At 38.4% G+C, this 19348-nt stretch overlaps 1 protein-coding gene across 4 annotated transcripts in view; it reads right to left on the bottom strand.

Moving 5' to 3' along the window:
• The window catches only part of LOC105482169 (ARF guanine nucleotide exchange factor 1), a 154689-nt gene that overhangs the window by 104854 nt on the left and 30487 nt on the right, over positions 1-19348 (bottom strand). For 3 of the 4 annotated variants that reach the window (XM_011742148.3, XM_071068140.1, XM_071068141.1), the window contains exons 3-6: positions 9383-9413; positions 8173-8329; positions 6176-6322; positions 3067-3246 (exon numbers count right to left, since the gene is read on the bottom strand). In XM_011742148.3, coding sequence (XP_011740450.1) covers positions 3067-3246; positions 6176-6322; positions 8173-8329; positions 9383-9413 — 515 coding nt within the window. The remainder of the gene's footprint in view (positions 1-3066; positions 3247-6175; positions 6323-8172; positions 8330-9382; positions 9414-19348) is intronic. The other variant, XM_071068142.1, reaches the window with a different exon arrangement.

The raw sequence follows: 19348 nt of genomic DNA, 5'->3' as shown, positions 1-19348 counted from the left end.
CACTGTTTGTGGCTGCAAAATATTAGAAATAAATTAATGCCACTACAGAGGAGAGTGACTATATAAAAAAGACTATACTATATGCTAAAGTACTATACATCTATAAAAAAGAGTGAGGAAGGTCTTTAAGGACTGATATAAAATGCTTTCTAGGACATACTGTTCAATGATAGCAAAATACAAAAGAGAATGTATAGCATGTGAGATAGCTAGTTTTCAAGACGGTCACCGATGAGGTCCACCTCTCAATTTCACTCCCTTGTGTAGTCCCTTTCCACAATGTACCTGTGTGACCACTTCTGATTATAAGGTAGACATGTGGCTTCTGTCTTACATTCAAGGGGTGGAAAGAAGAGAAGAAGAGGAATGCAGTGGTAGGAATTAGGAGGAATTAGTACTTTTCTGAGTAGACCTTTTGTACAGCTCTGACTCTTAAATTGCAGTAATGTTTTACATACCTAAAAAATAAGTAAATACAGTTCGCCCTCTGTATCCATGGGTTCTACAGCTGTGGATTCAACCAACCAAGAATTGAAAATACTGATGGCGGAGGGAAAGAATGGCTGTGTCTGTACTGAACAAACATGTACAGACAACTTGTTTTTTGGTCATTATTCCCTAAACAATACAGTATAACAACTATTTACAAAGTATTAGGTATTGTAAGTAATCTAGAGATGATTTAAAGTATACAGAGGATGTGTGTAGATTATATGCAAGTATTACACCATTTTATAAAACAGACTTGAGTATCCATGGATTTTGGTATCCATGGGAGGGCCCTGGAACCAATTCCCCATGAATAATACTGAGAGATGACTGTAATTAAAACTAACCAGAATGTGACAAATACCAAAAATGAAAAGCAGAGAGTAACAAATGAGTCTACTGAGGGATGACTGTAACTAAAACTAACCAGAATGTGACAAATACCAAAAATGAAAAGCAGAGAGTAACAAATGAGTCCAACTATTATCACAAAGGAATAGTATTACCCTATTGCAGAGTGTGAGGAAGAAAGGAAACTAATCTAAGTAACTAGAAAATAATATTTTGAATGGATAAGGCAAAAGACAAAAAAACCTGAAATGCTATAACCTACTTAGTAAATTTGCTTCTAACACTGGTAATGATCAGCAATTCTAAAACTAATGGGTATAAAGGATTGAATAATCAATGTATTTAGAATATAAAAGCCATATTTCTTATTGTTTAGAGAAATAAGTTTACAAATAAAGGGAGAAGACTGAAATGAACCCCGTATTGTTGCACTGGAATCAGAAATATCACTATGAACACATGGTTTTATTACCAACATATGGAAACTCACATACAGGTCGTGGGAATTGAGTGGGACAGAAGGGATAGTACATAAATACACATTTCCTAACTCTATCTGCTGAGAGGCCTAGAAGCAACAACACAGAGTGACAATGAATACATCTAGCACTCAGATTTTGGTTTCTAAACACCATTCTCCAATCAAAAAAAAGAGCTAGAGCTGCTCCTTATTGAAGTGGTTGATTCCAAGGTTGAAGCTGGGAAAATTCAAAATGAGCCTGGAACATCTTGAGAATCCAGAAATTATGGAAGTACTCAAAAAAGGATGGGAGCTAGTCACAAGGACACAGGGCCAAAACTGTAATAATTTGGGCAACAAAATAAGTAACGGTAGCACACATTACAACCATAAAATAAATATCTGTGACTACAGACTGATATAAATAATTGAATAAATAATTAAGGGAGAAGAAATTCAGTTAATAAATACAGAAGTAAAGAGAGAAACAGGAAAATCATTAGGGAAATGCCACAATAATTAACTGTTGCCAACAAGACCTACTGATAGATATCAAAACTGAGGGAAGTGGGGGGAGGATCTGAGGAGAAACAGAGTATTTGCACAGTCTTAAAATATCTCCCCAAAGACATTTATTAATTGCAAAAGAAAAACTACTAACTTCATAGTGGAGGAACCTGACAGATAACTACCTTAAGCAAGTGATCAAGGTTAACATAACCAACATTAAGATATACGAACACCATGAACTCCTGACAAAACGCACTGAAAAGGACACAACAGATATTCTGGCAAAAAACTGCACAACCTCATTCTAATCATGAGAAAACATCAGAGAAAGTAAACTGAGGAAAATTCAACAAAATAAATTATTAGTATCCTTTTAAAAATGGCAAGATCATGAAAAAGATAACGAAAAGTTGAGGAACTGTCACATACCGGAGAAGACTAAGACATAGAATTAAATGCATACTAAACGCAATGTGGGATCCTGGGTCAAATCTTAAAACATTAGTGGGAAAATTGGCGAAATTCAAGCAGGGTCTGTAGTTTAGTTAACAGTATTGTACCAGTGTTAATTCTGCTTTTGATAATTGTACTATGTAGGTATGTAAGTTAACTGCATTAAGCGAAGCAGGGTGAAGGGTAAAAGGGATTTCTCTGCAAAACTTTTGCAATTTTTCTCTATGTTTAAAAAGAGTTCAAAATAAGAAGCTTGGTGTGAATTTTTAATAGTGAAGACCTAGGCAATTAAAAGCAATTCTCTAGTTGCTGACCTCTTAACAATCAACCTGAAGCAGTTTAAAGTATAAGGAATATCATGCCCCTTTATCATATGGGGGGTAACATGTATTTCATTTCAAAAGTACAGAATATTTCATTTCAAAAGTACAGAAATGTACTTTTTTAAGGCTTAATTAATAATTTTATTTCAGATTAGATTAAATTATTTTATATCTACATTACACTCTACTAAGCTTGAATGCAATAGAAGTAGTAATTCATAATTACTTCTACAAGGAAGATGGCAATCAGTATATTTCACATTCTATTTGTGAACAACTAAAAATACTTTGTCCAAAGTTAAATCAGTAAACCTTAAAGCAAAATAAAACACAATACCACAAATCTCCAGTAAGTGGAACTGTAAATAAAAGACATTCTTTTCTACAGGTACAAAGATTTCACTCTAATTACTGTAAACTCCTTTCTATATTTAATGCCTGTTGTGTTCTATACAATCTCTCCCTTTTTAAAATACTTACTGCTTGGTTTTCCATGCGTGCAAAGATAACATTTAGCATCTGAGTGAGAGTAGCTTTGGCTGTTGTCTGATTGATGAGATTTTTGCTTGCTAAGTAGATATTGTAACATGTTCTCACAGCTTGCAGTACAGTCCCTTCATGAATTTCTATGTGTTGTGATGTTACTGCAGTAAGTAAAGCCTTTAAGAAGAAAAAAAAAAAAAAAAGGACAAAGTTAAAGAGATTTTCTTTTTCTTTTTTTTGGAGACAGTCTTTCTCGCTCTGTCACCCAGGCTGGAGTGCAGTAGTGTGATCATAGCTCACTGCAGCCTTGAACTCCTGGGCTTAAGTGATCCTCTCACAGCAGCCTCCTGAGTAGCTGCTACAGGTGAGTACCACCACAGCCAGCTGTAGGATTACAGGTAAGCACCACCACACCTGGCTAATTTTGTTTTATTTTTCTGTAGAGATGTAGTCTCTCTTTGTTGCCCAGACTGGTCTCGAACTCCTGGCTTCATGCAAGCCTCCCACCTCAGCCTCCCAAAGTACTGGGGTTACAGGCATGAGCCACCACACCCAGCCTTAAAGTGGTTTTCTGCATCTAGAGTTTCAGCACAAAAATTAAGCATTTTCATATTACAATGAAAACTTTCAGAAACAATTACCACTTGCAGGTAGTATACACAGAATTTCTACTGGCCTTGAATATATCATCAACTGTTAAAATATTTGATGTTTTCCTCACTGTGGCAGTAGTTTCCACATAAACTGAAAACCATTTAACTGATTTGTTTCAACCAAGGTTTCATTTTAATGAAAATACTATTTAATTTACTAAAATGCACAGCATGAAAGCTATTACAGTAGAGCACAGATATGTCACATGAGATATCTGTTGAACTAGACCACCAACTTGGGAAGATACACATTGTGTCTTACTTGCCTCTACATTTTTCTGAGATCTTTTTTAACAGACTGAACTCAGTAATTGTGGTGGTGTTGTTATTGTTGAAGAGGTTTATAAATGTTTTAGAATAAAGCATGTAAAATAATCCTAAAGTAGCTGGGTGTAAGTGGCATATACCTGTGGCCCCACCTACTTGGAAGGCTGAGGTGGGAGGATCATTTGAGCCAGGGAGGTCAAGGCTATAGTGAGCTGTGATCATGCCACAGCACTTAGCCTGGGCAACAGAGTGTGACTGTCCCAAATTAAAAAGCAAATTCCTAAGGCAAATACTTCAATAAAATGAACAAATTTCGCCTATGTGAATTTTCACATATTGGGTTACTTCCAATTTCTCAAGAGCAAAGACTCTTTTGTCTTCTTTATGTTGTACAATGCTATGCAGAGTTAGCATTAATGGGCATTATCTTTTTTTTTTTTTTTTTTTTTTTTTTGAGACGGAGTCTCGCTCTGTCCCCAGGCTGGAGTGCAGTGGCCGGATCTCAGCTCACTGCAAGCTCCGCCTCCCGGGTCTACACCATTCTCCTGCCTCAGCCTCCCGAGTAGCTGGGACTACAGGCGCCCGCCACCTCACCCGGCTAGTTTTTGTATTTTTTTAGTAGAGACGGGGTTTCACCGTATTAGCCAGGCTGGTCTCGATCTCCTGACCTTGTGATCCGCCCGTCTCGGCCTCCCAAAGTGCTGGGATTACAGGCTTGAGCCACCGCGCCCGGCCTAATGGGCATTATCTTAAACCATAAATGATATGAAACTATACATGATAGGTCAAAATGATCAACCCGTTTTGTTGTTTTTTTTTCTTTTTTGAGACAGGATCTCACTCTGTTGCCAAGCCTGAAGTGCAGTGCAGTGAACACGGCTCACTGAAGCCTCAATTCCTGGGCTCAAGTGATCCTCCCACTTCAGCCTCCTGAGTAGCTGGGACCACAGGCACACATCACCACATGCGGCTAATTTTTAAATTATTTTTTGTAGAGACAGGGTCTTGCTGTGTTGCCCAGGCTGGTCTTGAACTTCTGGGATCAGGCGACCTTCTTGCCTCGGTCTCCCAAAGTGCTGGGATTACAGGCATGAGCTACCATGCCCAGTATTTTTTTTTAGAATAAAAATATTATATGGCTTCTGAAGTAAACACCACTATAAAACTGAAAGGCTCCAAAAGGGCTGTATTCACACATGAAAGAACCCTTCATATATACATATATATAAAAACAATTTCAAAAGTACTGTACTATATATAGCACATGAAAATTTTACTGCCATAAAAACACACCATTACCATTAGCAATAACATTAAGAACTCAGTATCTGTAACAGAATGAAAACATTACTAATTTTTCCCCAAAGGAATTCAATCAAACAGGTACACTACAGCACGAACTCAGAACAGGGTTTTGCCGAGTAAGTTCAATAGACGGATGCATGCAAGGATATCAGGAGAGTTGGCAGACAAGTAGTGTCCATCTAGTGATTCATGAGTTGAGAGGACACCCTATGAAGGGTCCAACAGTACAGAAGAAACTAGAAGGGTCACAGCTTTAAGAACTACCCTGAAGTTTGATGGATGGAATATATATGAAAAACATGCCAGAAACAGAAAAGCTCTGGAAGACTCTGGGGGCTAAGCCTAAACTGAGATCTTCAAAAGAAGAGATATGAGAACATAGTTTTCCTCTAACAAACTCTTGGCATACAACATTAAAATCTCCTAATATGGAGTCTAGAAAGCATCCAAATAACCTCTTTTTTTTTTCTTGAGACTGAGTTTCACTCTGTTGCCCAGGCTGGAGTACAGTGGCATGATCTCAGCTCACTGCAACCTCCGCCCCCAGGTTCAAACGATTCTCTTGCCTCAGCCTCCTGAGTAGCTGGGACTACAGGTGCCCACCACTATGCCCAGCTAATTTTCTTGGTATTTTTAGTAGACACGGGGATTTCACCATGTTGGCCAGACTGCTCTCAAACTCCTGACCTCAAGTGATACGCCCAACTTGGCCTCCCAAAGTGCTGGGATTATAGGCATGAGCCACTGCGCACGGCCTCAAATAACCTGTATTATAGCTGGAATGCACATAAAATGATCTTTCCTAATATTTTAAGGTGAAAGGCATCTGAATTTTGAAGATACAGATTATTAATAACAATTTTACTTTATATAATAATTACCTTTATTATCTGCAGCTGAACTCCTTCATCTGTCTGAGGGCCCTGAAAGCAGCCACATATTGTTTCAATAATTCTATCAATTAATTTTTTGCCTGGTGTTGTACTATCTGGAGCATTGCCAGTCAAGTGCCCATAAGCAATAAGTTTCTAAAACGGAGAAAGAAAACAAAGATCCTAAGTTACAAATATTATATATACTAATGCAATATACATAAAAATTACAGTATACAATTGTATATAAAAATTTTTACATAAAAATACATAAGTATTATCAAAGCCAAAGCTATACCAACTTTTTCTGTAGAAACTTTATTCATATAAATATGTATTTATACTTGTAATAACCACAAAAACAGAACAATAAACCATCAGGTAATATTTTGAGAAAGCCAAGCCTTGAGAACCTGTCTCTGATGAGTTAGAATTGCTTACTGTGGCTGGGTGCAGTGGCTCATGCCTGTAATCCCAGCACAGTGGGAGGCCTGCTTGCCTCCCATGCTGTCAGTCCACATTGGGCGGACTGCTTGAGCTTAGGAGTTCGAGGCCAGCCTGAGCAACATGGGGAAAACCTATCTCTACAAAAAATAAAAAATTAGCTGGGTGTGGTGGTACATGCCTATAGTCCCAGCTACTCAGGAGGCTGAGATGAGAGGACTGCTTGAGCCTTGGGAGGTGGAGGTTGCAGTAAGCTGAGATTGTGCCACTGCACTCCAACCTAGGTGATAGTGAGACCCTGTCTCAAAAAAAAAAAAAAAAAATTGCTTATTGCTTTCCATATAAACAAGGTTTTACTGATACTGCTTTTGTGAAAATTATCTTCATGCTTTTAAATGACCCCCAATCTCTTTCCAAATGATTCATCAATATATATAAAACCCAGTTTCCATATACTAGCTGAAATAAATCATAGATTTGTTCATTCATCATTATCAGTATACCCTGGAAGGAAGGCTTCAGATATTATCATTCTAATTTTCCAGTAAAAACAGATCACAAATCAGATGAACTTAACTTTAACCTAGCCTTAAGGACAAATCATATGGTCTTTTCCTAGCCACTTAATTATAGTTGAATACATATAATGCCCAAATAGTGAGAACACCTGAAAAGAGAAGTATTCCTCTACTTAGAAACTTGTCTTACAAATATAATATCTATGAGGATCCTCTGTCTATGTGTCAAACAAGGTAACAGAGTTCAGAAATTTTTCTGACATAAATGACTGCCAGAGCTAAAGTATAGCAGTTAAATATTAAATTATATTAAGCTGCCAATATTAACCTATTGCTTCATATAAAACAGCAGACACACTGCCAGGCACAGTGGCTCACACCTGTAATCCCAGCACTTTGGGAGGCCAAGGCAGGTGGATCACTTAAGGTCAGGAGTTCAAGACCAGTCTGGCCAACATGGTGAAACTGTCTCTTCAAAAAACAAACAAACAAACAAACAAACAAACAAAAAAATTAGCTTGGCGCGGTTACACACGCCTGTATTCCCAGCTACTTGGAAGTCTAGGGCAGGAGAATTGCTTGAACACGGGGGCAGAAGTCACAGTGAGCCAAGATTACGCCACTGCACTCCAGCCCAGGTGACAGAGCAAGCCTCCATCTCAAAAAAGTAAACAAACAAACAAACAAAAAAACAGCACTTAGAAAAATTATTTGCAAATGGTGATGTATGTAAAGTCGGCAGCAGGTTAAAAGTATTACGGATCTTGCATTTCACTGATGAGAAGAGACCAAATCAACACTTTCCATTACTGATAATCTTATTAAAGATTTTATATCCCACTAAGTTAACGATTGTTATCATTAAACTAGAAACGTCTTTTTGCAACTATTATTATGTCTTAAATATAAAAAATCATTTGGATTTTTTATCACAAAAAAGAGTATTAAAAGCTTTCATGGAAATGTCTGAATCATCAACATGAATAATGTTTTAGAAACACATTCAAAGTAGACAGTTTTTAGAAAGTGCCATTTTACACATACCTGTAAGCAATCTAGAGATGTACTAACTATGCGGGGACATTTGGACTGGCATGCCAACTCAAAAGGCAAGAAGTACTTGTCTGCTTCAATAAAATTTGTCTTTGATTTCACTGGTGGAAGGGTGCTTGATCCAGCTTTTGCTTCTCCATGAGGAGGACTAAATGAAAAAGAAAAGTCTGATTATAGCATATCACATTTATAATATTGATGATAAACCCATGTAGAAACACAGAATTTCAGTTCTGAAAGGAATCTTGCTAAACCAGTCGTCTATCTTCCCATATTTCAAGAGGAAACTCAAGCCCAGAGAAGTGAAGTGGTTTGCCACATGGTCAAAAACTAGTGTCCAGAGCTGTGACTGAACACAAGACACTGAAATCTTGTCTGCAAAACTGGTCTACAAAAACTGTGAAATTCAAGGTGCTTCTATTACAGAAATATTTTATTGTCACTTAACAAATTTGGCATTATAATACCTTAAAAAGCAATGGCCTTTCTATTTGTCCTTAAGTCAAAAAGTGAGCTTTTTATTCGATATTGCCCTAAAAAGGTCAACACTACCAAAAAACCTAATAATTTTTTCAAATATGAATCAAAGTCCACAAAAAGACTCTGAAGGCTATCTTATGGTATTTTAGAAGTATCTTTAGATACTTATTACATGAGAATCTTTTTGTATTTTTAAGTATGCTTAGAGCAGAGCCTGGTGGCTCATGTGTGTAATCCCAACACTTTGGGAAGCCGAGACGAGCGGGTGACTTGAGTCCAAAAGTTCGAGACCAGTCTGGGCAATATGGCAAAATCCCATCTCTACAAAAAATTAACACAGGCATGGTGGTGCTAGCCTGTAGTCCCAGGTACTCGGCAGGCTGAGGTGGGAGGATCACTTGAGCCTGGGAAGTGGAAGTTGCAGCGAGCTGTGATCACACCGCTGCACTCCAGCCTGGGCAACAGAGCGAGACCCTGTCTCCAAAAAAACACGTGCATACATTTTTATAAATATATATAAAAATAGGTTTTAAGAAATAAAATCATATATTTTGTTTGTTTTTATGTAACTGTATTTCTTAAAACCTATTTTTAAAGTTGATTTTACTATAAACTCACATGCAGAAAATTTGCCACACTAAAATACAGATGACTGTATTGTTTTGACCAAGACTGACAAGTTTGAAAATTATTTTTACTAAAGAAAAGAAATCCCACAAACCTCTGTTTTTCAGTTTCTGCTTTTATTTCCTCTGAGGGGGAAAAAAAAAGAAGCATACATTAGAAAACTTGACAACAAAAAGACTGAGTAATTTCATAATAACTTTTATAAACTCATTTGGAACTTCTACATAAAGTTGGAAAGAATGCAAATTTAATAAAAATTAGGTGCTAAAATTGTTCCATCTAAATTTTTTAATTTACACAAATAATATAAAACTACATGAATAATCACAAGGATAAGTGAAGTTATAGATTATTAATTCCCAACACATTTCCTTTTCTCAAAATATTTTCTTTTTTGTCAAGTAACTATTTATATTAAGTAGAAGTATTAATATTAAGAACACGGCCAAGTTCAGTGGCTCACGCCTGTAATCCTAGTGCTTTGGGAGACCAACGCAGGAGGATCACTTGAGGCAAGGAGTCTGAGATCAGCCTGGGCAACAAACACCCCATCTCTACAAAATAAAAAAAAAAATGTAAATCAGCTGGGCATGGTGGTGTACACCTGCAGTCCTAGCTATGTGGAACAGGGGGTTGAGGTAGGAAGGTCCCTTGAGCCCAGGAGTTAAAGGTTACAGTGAGCTATAACCACTAGACTCCACTACACTCCAGCCTAGGCACAGGAACAAGACCCTGTCCTCCCAAAAAAAAAAAAAAAAAAAAAATCACAACAGAATAATGTGTATGCTATATATTGAAGTCACAAAATATATGGCAGATGTTTGGGGACAGGGGGAAAAACACCTCAATGTACCAACCTTGAGATTACCCCAGGGAGATTATCAGACCAGAACTATAACTTCTTAAATATGTTTGTGCATTGATATTTAACTACTTTTTCTATTTATGACTATACAAGGCCCTATAAAATACACATGCTCAATTTAATGGGAAATTTTCCCTTTCACTATTTACACTATGAGGTATGAGATAAATTAGACAAATCCTACCTGTAATAGAAGAACCTTAAATTTAATTGGCCGAGCGCAGTGGCTCATGCCTGTAATCCCAGCACTTTGGGAGGCCAAGGTGGGCAGATCACCTGAGGTCAGGACTTTGAGACCAGTCTGGCCAACGTGGTGAAACATCGTCTCCACTAAAAATACAAAAATTAGCCAGGCATGGTGGTATGCGCCTATAACCCCAGCTACTCGGAAGGTTGAGGCAGGAAAATCACTTGAACCTGGGAGGCGGAGGTTGTAGTGAGCCAAAATCACACCACTACCCTCCAGCCTGGGTGACAGAGTAAGACTCCATCTCTTTAAAAAAAAAAAACTTTATTAATTAATTTATATATTGGGGAATCTGACTGATTGACTAAATCTGCTTGAAATTTGGAAGAAAGGTTTTCAAATGTGTGCCAAGTACTACTACACTTTACATATACTAAACTTTACACGACTATTACACTTTACATGCAACTAATGTATTTATGTTTGGCAACAATCCTATGAGGTATGTACTATTATATCTTCATTTTAAAGACTGGAAAATTGAGGAAGAGAGGTTGAATAACTTGCCCAAGGGTTGCATGGCTTGGACGTATGGCTAATCAGGCTTCAATAAATATTAGGTAATCTAACTACAGATGCTGGTTTATTAACCACTCTATAACATAGGTGTATCTGAGAAACTGAACAAAATGTGCTAAACTGGGGTATGATAAACAATCACTGGCCTATACATTATTATTTAACACTATCACTAACTGAGCATCTTTCATGTATCAGATACTGTATTAAACTCTTTAAAAAGCGACTTTGCCAAATCACTTTGCTATACAATTTCTACAATTGATTCGCACAATCCATACAACTTATTCATACAATACGTACACATTTACTCATTGCCTACTGTGTGCCAGGCATTGGATGTTCAGTATTTCAGTTTAGCTTTCTGTGAAACAAACCCCTTTCCATTTTATCACTGGTAGAACTAGAAGGGAGACAGTGTAAAAATATTATCTGCAGCTATTTAAAATACTACTTTAATAAAGATTCACAATGATATTTAAGTTCTGTATATCAGCTACCAAGATTTCACGGTTCACCAACAGATACAATAAAAAATAATCTAAATCACTTTAAAATATATGTGTGGGCTGGGCGCAGTGGCTCACACCTATAATCCCAGCACCTTGGGAAGCAGAGGCACATCGATCACTTGAGGTCAGGAATTCGAGACCAGCCTGGCCAACATGGTGAAACCCCATCTCTACTAAAAATACAAATATTAGCCAGGTGTGGTGGTGCACGCCTGTAGTCCCAGCTACTTGGGAAGCTGAGGCACAAGAATCGCTTGAACCCAGGATGCGGAAGTTGCAGTGAGCCAAGATTACACCACTACACTCCAGCCTGGGCGACAGAATGAAACTCCGTGTCAAAAATAAATACAATAAAATATATGTATGGATAAGGAAGAAATGCTGTGCTGACTGCCCTAAACCGTCATAAAATAATTTAAGTACTTTTCATTTTTAAAAATTATCATTATTTAAGAGGCTGAGATACTACTACAAACCAGTAAGGTAGGAAAAAGGCAAGGCAGGGGAAAAGGAGCTGGCAGTTTTGTATAAGGTGAATTCCCATTTATAAAATAATTCCAGAATAGGGTATTCTAGTTAAGTAAATTATACACTAGGAATATCAGAGGAAGTGAAACATTTTAAAGAGCACTGTGTTTTGATACCAAGTATCTCTAAATAACTGTAAGCATGAGAAACAACTCTAATTTCACTAACTACTAGATTATAAAGGTTCCTTATATTCTAAAACATGGGTGAACAAAAGCCTACCGTATGTTTTTGTGCAGTCCATGAGTGGAAGAATAGTTTTTACAGATAAACGTCTGCAATCAACTTGATAGGAAAACTAAGGATCAGAATAAAAAATGGCCAGTTCTAAGGTCAGATAGCTGATAGGCAGTGATCCAGAAACTTGTTTCTCTAGTCGATTTGTTTGTTTGTTTTTGTGAGATGGAGCTTCGCTCTTGTTGCTCGGGTTCAAGCGATCCTCTGGCCTCAGCCTCCCGAGTAGCTGGGATTACAGGCATGCGCCACCACACCCAGTTAATTTTGTATTTTTAGTAGAGACAGGGTTTCTCCATGTTGGTCAGGCTGGTCTTGAACTCCTGACCTTAGGTGATCAGCTGGCCTCGGACTCTCAAAGTGCTGGGATTACAGTCATGAGCCACCGCGCGTGGCCTTGTTTCTCTAGTCTTAAACTAGCGTATTACCCACTACATTGTGCTATATTTAAGCAAACTTCTAATAACTGGCACAAAAGAACTGAAAAATATCATTCTACAATTATCATGGCAAACACATTACATTCCCCCGTCATCTGCAGGGGATATATTCCAAGACCTCAGTGGATGCCTGAAACCTCAGATTAAATCAAACTTGATTTCTGTCAACTAGAACATGTTTCTGTTCACGTCTTTCACGACAAATTTAATGCCTTTTTCATCTTAACTAAGCACTTATCACATACTATGGCCATAATTTTCAGTTTGAAGTTCGACAGCAAAACTAGCAAGAATTCTTTTTCCTTCTTCATAATTTCAGACAGAAGATTCTTTCTTACCACAGATCTTAGTAACCTCAGCATATGATTTTTTTTTCTTAAATTGAGAACTTTCACCTTTTCACTTAAAGAAAGCACTTCACAAGCTTCTCTTTGGCATATCTGAACTGCCGGTATCACCACTCTTGTGCTTTGGGGCTATTAAGTAAAATAAGGGTGACCTGAACACAAGCATGCCCTAATGCAACAGTCAGTTGTGATAACTGAGATGGTTACTAAGTGACTAAACGGGAAGGTAGCTTATAAAACATGGAGACACTGGACAAAGATTCACATCCTGGGTAGGACAGGGCAAGATTTCATCATGCTACTAAGAATGGCATACAATTTAAAACTTAAGAATTGCTTATTTATGGAATTTCTATGTAATATTTTCTAGCCAAGTCAACACTATTTATAAGGCGCAGGACTTGTTTAACGAACAGGAAAGACTTTTTTTTTTTTAAACTGAGTATGTACAAGTTATACCTAATCTCCTAAGTATATTAAACATCTCCCCTCATAGTATTATTTTTACTATCAACTTGTTTAGCTGCTCTTTTTTCCACTTTGACAGTACAAATACAACCCCCAAAATAAAATTTATATGGATTCAACAAATTTTATTATCTACACACTATGAATTATTTGTATTTACCTCTCATTACATCAATTTTGTCTTATATATAGTGTAATTTACAAAGTGACAGCAGCTACTCAATGCAAACTAAAGTGGTAATTTAAGGAAAGCTCTCAAAGGCAAATGGATAGTTTTGTTTGTCTGTTTTGTTTTCCTTTTTTTAAGACGGAGTCTCACTCTGTTGCCCAGGCTAAAGTGCAGTGGTGCAATCTCAGGACGCTGCAACCTCCTCTTCCCGGGTTCAAGCAATTCTCCTGCCTCAGCCTCCTGAGTAGCTGGGATTACGGGGCGCCCGCCACCATGCCCAGCTAATTTTTGTATTTTTAGTAGAGTCGAAGTTTCACCATGTTGGCCAGGCTGGTCTCAAACTCCTGACCACAGGTGATCCACCCGCCCTGGCCTCCCAAAGTGCTGGGACTACAGGCGTGCGCCACCGCGCCCAGCCACAAATGGATAGTTTTTAATAAACACATTAGAACCTACACATCCAAAGCATTGTCTTCTTCAAAGCAGTAACTGTGGGAATCTATATATCAATTACCATAATGCTGCTAGTATTCAAAAATATTTATGGAATTCATCTTTTTGTGTTTCTTTCCTGTTTGCCTCTTTCTTTTAAATGAATAAACTCACAAAGGAAAATTCTCTAGAAAGAGAATCAAACCAGCCACCAATTAATCACAAGTAGCTTTGAGCCAAGTCTGAAGAAAGGAATGTGACTACAAAAGTTAACTTCAGTATTTCTGTGATCTGACTCAAACTTTATGTGTGCAAGCACTATTCTAAGAAATTATTAGTAAATGTAAATTCCATGGACAAGGAAGAAGAATGGAACAATCTCATTAACCTAGTAGGGCAAGGATGTATTAGGAAGAAAAGGGGTTCTGGCTTGCATAACTGGATAACAGAGGTACTCAGCCACAATGCCATTTTCTCAATGTGCAGGGGTAGAGTTGGAGGAGTAGGAGTGAAGAAGAGTTAATGGTCATGTTTTATTTTAAGTAACTGTGGGATATTTAAGTGGCAATATTCAGCAAGAATCAAGATTTATGAATTTGAAAACTGGGAGAGTGTGGCCGACTATATTTCCCAAAAAGACCACTATGGTGTCTGCCATCCCACATGTTCTTCTACAGAGTGACCTTGCCACCAGGAGATAGTCTAATTCCCCTCCCCTTAAATCTGGGCTGGCCTTAGAGATTCATTTATAGCCAACAGAATGCAGTGGAAGTGACAGTTAACAACAGCTGAGGTTAGGTCAGAAAGGCCAAGCAGCTCCTGCCTGATTCTCTTATAACAGAATTACTGGCTTTCCAGGCATCCCCTCTTGGAGCCCAGTGGCCCTACTGTGAGAAGCCCAAGCCACATGGAGGCTACATAAAAATAGTTCCGTCACCAGTTCCAGCTGAGCCCAGCTTTCAAAGTCATCACCATCCAGGCACCAGACATGTAAGTAAAGATGGCTCCAGAGGATTCCAGTTCCTGGCCATTCACATCTCCCTCAGTCATTTCAGTTTGCCCAGCTGAGGCCCCAGACACTGTGGAGCAGCAGCATACCCCATCTGAATTCCTGACACACAGAACCTGTAAGCATAATAAAATGATCACTGCATTACACTACTAAGTCTTGGGTGGTTTATTATACAAAGATAGATACCTGGAATAGGAAAAGTTAAAGAGGCTTAGAGAGAATGGGGTTTGAAATAACTTCTTGGCAAATGGGAGAGACAGCTACCTAGAGGTACAAAAGGATTGCCAGGATCATGGAAAGTTCTTTTAATGTGTTGTGAAAATTCAGATAAGGAAACCACATGGTTAACAGATACAGAGCTTAATAAAATGCAGCTAGGGCTTTGTTCCCTAAATCAATTCCTTTGTAATATGCCTGGCAATCCCTGACTCCTCCCCTCAAGATGGAGGCTGAACTTCACCTCTTAAGTGAAATATTCCACAGCCTCAGCCTCTTGCCCATTTGCCATTCTCACTCATCATCCCTGCTTATGTGCTCCCATAGAACCAAGGACCTATTTTTATAAGGCACTTATTTATAAAGCACTGAGATTATTTGCTTACCTTTGATTCTGAGCTACCTGAATGCAAGGAACTTTTTATTTTTAAATTTAATTTTATTATTTTAATGGACACATATTAATTGTACATATTATATATTTACGGGGTACAATTAGGTGTTTTGATATGTTTTTACAATATGGAATGACCAAATCAAGCTAATTAACAAATCCAAGTCACATACTTTATTTTTCATTGTAAAAACATTTAAAATCTACTTTTAGTAATTTTGAAATATATAATGCATTATTACTTATTACAGTCACAGTAGCTAAGATATGGAGGCAACCTAGGTGTCCATCATCAGATGAATGGATAAAGAGAATCTTATAAAATATACAAAATGGAATACCATTCCGCCTTAAAAAGAAGGAAATCCTGTCATTTGCGACAACATAGGCAAGATATTACACTAAGTGAAAAAATGGAAGATATTAATGGAAGATATTACGCTAAGTGAAAAAAGGCAGAGAAAGACACATGATTTTACTTGTATATGGAATCTAAAAAAGTCAAACTGATAGAAGTAGAGAGTAGAATGAGGGTTACCAGAGGTTAGAGGAGGTACATAAATGGGGAAAAGAGAGATAGTGATTAAAGCATACAAAATTTCAGCTACACCAGAAGAATAAGCTTTAGTGATCTGTTACATACAACAGGGACATTTTTCATTCTTCTTTGCATTCCTAGCATCTAGCACAGTGTGAGTTACATAGTAAGCAGACATTTAATAAACGCTACCATATTCTGGAGAACTAAAAGAGAAAGAAAAAAAATAACATCTTGTTCTTTGCTATTTTCTTTGCTTTTCCTTCGCATACCTTCCCTACTTATGATTATTACATATAACATCAGGGACAGAGAGTGACACTGTTCCTAAAGCCATCTGTTTTGAGTTTATACAAAGTGTAACCTCTACTTAGATTCATAAGTTTTTAAACAATTTAACTGGTTAGAAGAAACAAACTATGAAGCCCAGGTGATATGGAGAAAAAAATACTTTTTACTCATCAGCATCAGAGTCTCAGATAAGGGGGGTGTTAACTAGCCTCTTTTTTCAAACAAAACAAAATCTTGTGAATGGTCTTAATCAATAGTTTTCCAACGTTTCTGACTGCACACCACTATCCTGGATCCCAGAAAACACCTACATATATGTTATGGAAATAAAAATTTAATTATTATCCTTGTTAGTCTGGGATATATTTTCATTTTCTATTCTATTAAAAACCAATCATGGCCGGGTGCGGTGGCTCAAGCCTGTAATCCCAGCACTTTGGGAGGCCGAGACGGGCGGATCACGAGGTCAGGAGATCGAGACCATCCTGGCTAACACGGTGAAACCCCGTCTCTACTAAAAAATACAAAAAACTAGCCGGGCGAGGTGGCGGGCGCCTGTAGTCCCAGCTACTCGGGAGGCTGAGGCAGGAGAATGGCGTAGACCCGGGAGGCAGAGCTTGCAGTGAGCTGAGATCCGGCCACTGCACTCCAGCCTGGGCGACAGAGCGAGACTCCGTCTCCAAAAAAAAAAAAAAAAAAAAAAAAAAAAAAAACCAATCATAACACCAGCCATAGGCCACAAAATTGACTTCATGATCCAATGCTGGGTTGTAACCACTAATACAAAATACTTTGGTATTATACACAAACCTATAGATTCAGCTGAGCAAACCCAAACAGGATAGAAATCCAAGTCAAGACACATCAGAATCCAACCCCAGAAAACTAAAGACAAAACAATCTTGAAAGCAGGTAGAAAGAAATGACATAATATCGACATAAGAAAAATGATTAGAGTGACAGTGGATTTCTTATTGAACACTATGGAAGCCAATGGGGGATGTGGCACAACATTTCCAAGAGCTGAAAGAAAAGATCTGTCACCCAGAGTTATACAGATAACCTGTGAAAAATCCTAAAGGAATAGTTTAGTAAAATCAAGATCTTCTCAGATGAAGGATAACCAAAAAAAAAAAAAAAAAAACCTGTCACCACAAGATCTATCCTAAAAGAATAACTGAAGTTCTTCCAACACGAAGGAAATCATAAGTTTTGAAACACCGTGAAGAATGGGAAGTGTAAAAATACGGAAACGTACAACACTATTCTCTTGAGTTTTAAAAATTATGTTACACATTTAACACAAAAAATAAAACACTGTCTTATGTGGTTCCTAATGTATGTAGGGGAACTATTTCACATAACACAATACTATAGAAAGGGAAGATAAAAGGACCTAAATGGAGCTAAGGTTTTTCTACAGGTTACTCAAACTGGTAAAATGCTGACATCAGTATACTGTGAAAAGCCATGTATGAATAATGTAATGTCTAGTACAACCACCAAAAATCAAATATAAACTCCAACAGAACAATCAAATGGAATTCTAAAAATTTTTCAAGAAGTCCACATAAAGGCAGGAAAATGGACAACCAAAAACAGAGGGAACAACAGAAAGCAAAAGTAAAATAGCAGACTTATGCCCTTGTATATAAATTTACATTAAATATAAAAGGTCCAAGCACAACAATTAGAAGACATTTAGCTGGGTGTGGTACTGTGCACCTAGAATCCCAGCTACTTGGGAGGCTGAGCCAGGAAGATCACTTGAGCTCAGGAGTTCATTTTTTGAATTTCCTTGCATTGGGCTTTGCCTTTGTCTGGTCCTTCCCTGATTAGCTTAAGAATTAACCTCCTCAATTCTTTTTCAGGTAAATCAGGGATTTCTTCTTGGTTTGGATCCACTATTGGTAAACTAGTATGATTTTTGCAGGATGCTGACAGGCCTAGTTTTGTCATATTACCAGGGTTGGTTTTCTGGTTCCGTCTCATTTGGGTAGGCTCGGTCAGAGGGAGGTCTAGGGCTGAAGGCTGTTGTTTAGATTTTTCTGTCCCACAGGGTGTTCCCTTGATGCAGTACTCTCCCCCTTGTCCTATGGATGTGGCTTCCTGTGAGCCGAACTGCAGTGATTGTTGTCTCTCTTCTGGGTCTAGGCACCCAGCGAGTCTACCCAGTTCCAAGCTTGGTACTGGGGCTTGTCTGAACAGAGTCCTGTGATTAGCCATGGATACCAGTGCCAGTGCCGGCGGAGGTGGTGGAGGGTGCAATGGACTCCGTGAGGATTCTTAGCTTTGATGGTTTAATGCTCTATTTTTGTGCTGGTTGGCCTCCTGCCAGGAGTGGCGCCTTCCAGAAAGTATCAGCTGTACTAGTGTGGAGAGGGACCTGCAGTGGGCAGGGCCCTAGAACTCCCAAGATTATATACCTCACCCTTTATCTTACACTATCAGGGTGGGTAGGGAAGGACCATCAGGTGGAGGAGGGGCTAGGCAGGTCTGAGCTCAGACTCTTCTTGGGTGGGTCTTGCTATGGCTGCTGTGGGGGATGGGAGTGAAATTCCCAGGTCAATGGAGTTGTGTGTCTAGGAGATTATGGCTGCCTCTGCTGAGTCATCCAGGTTATCAGCCAAGTGGGGGAAAGCTGGCAGTCACAAGTCTCACCCAGTTCCCAGAAAAACCGAAGGGTCAGTCTCACTCCCACCTTGCTCCCCTGCAACAGCCCCAAGTCTGTTTCCAGGTGGAGGGCAAAAGGAGCTTAAAAACTTGCCTAAGGCTTTCTGCCTCCCAGCTGCGAAAGAAAAGGGCTTTAGTTCTTCCCCTGACTATGAAGTCTACAAGCACAGATGGA

The sequence above is a fragment of the Macaca nemestrina genome, chromosome 8 (assembly GCF_043159975.1).
Source record: "Macaca nemestrina isolate mMacNem1 chromosome 8, mMacNem.hap1, whole genome shotgun sequence".
Taxonomy (NCBI): domain Eukaryota; kingdom Metazoa; phylum Chordata; class Mammalia; order Primates; family Cercopithecidae; genus Macaca; species Macaca nemestrina.
Note: the sequence above shows the minus strand (reverse complement) of the source record. Positions and strands in the feature narration are given on the sequence as shown.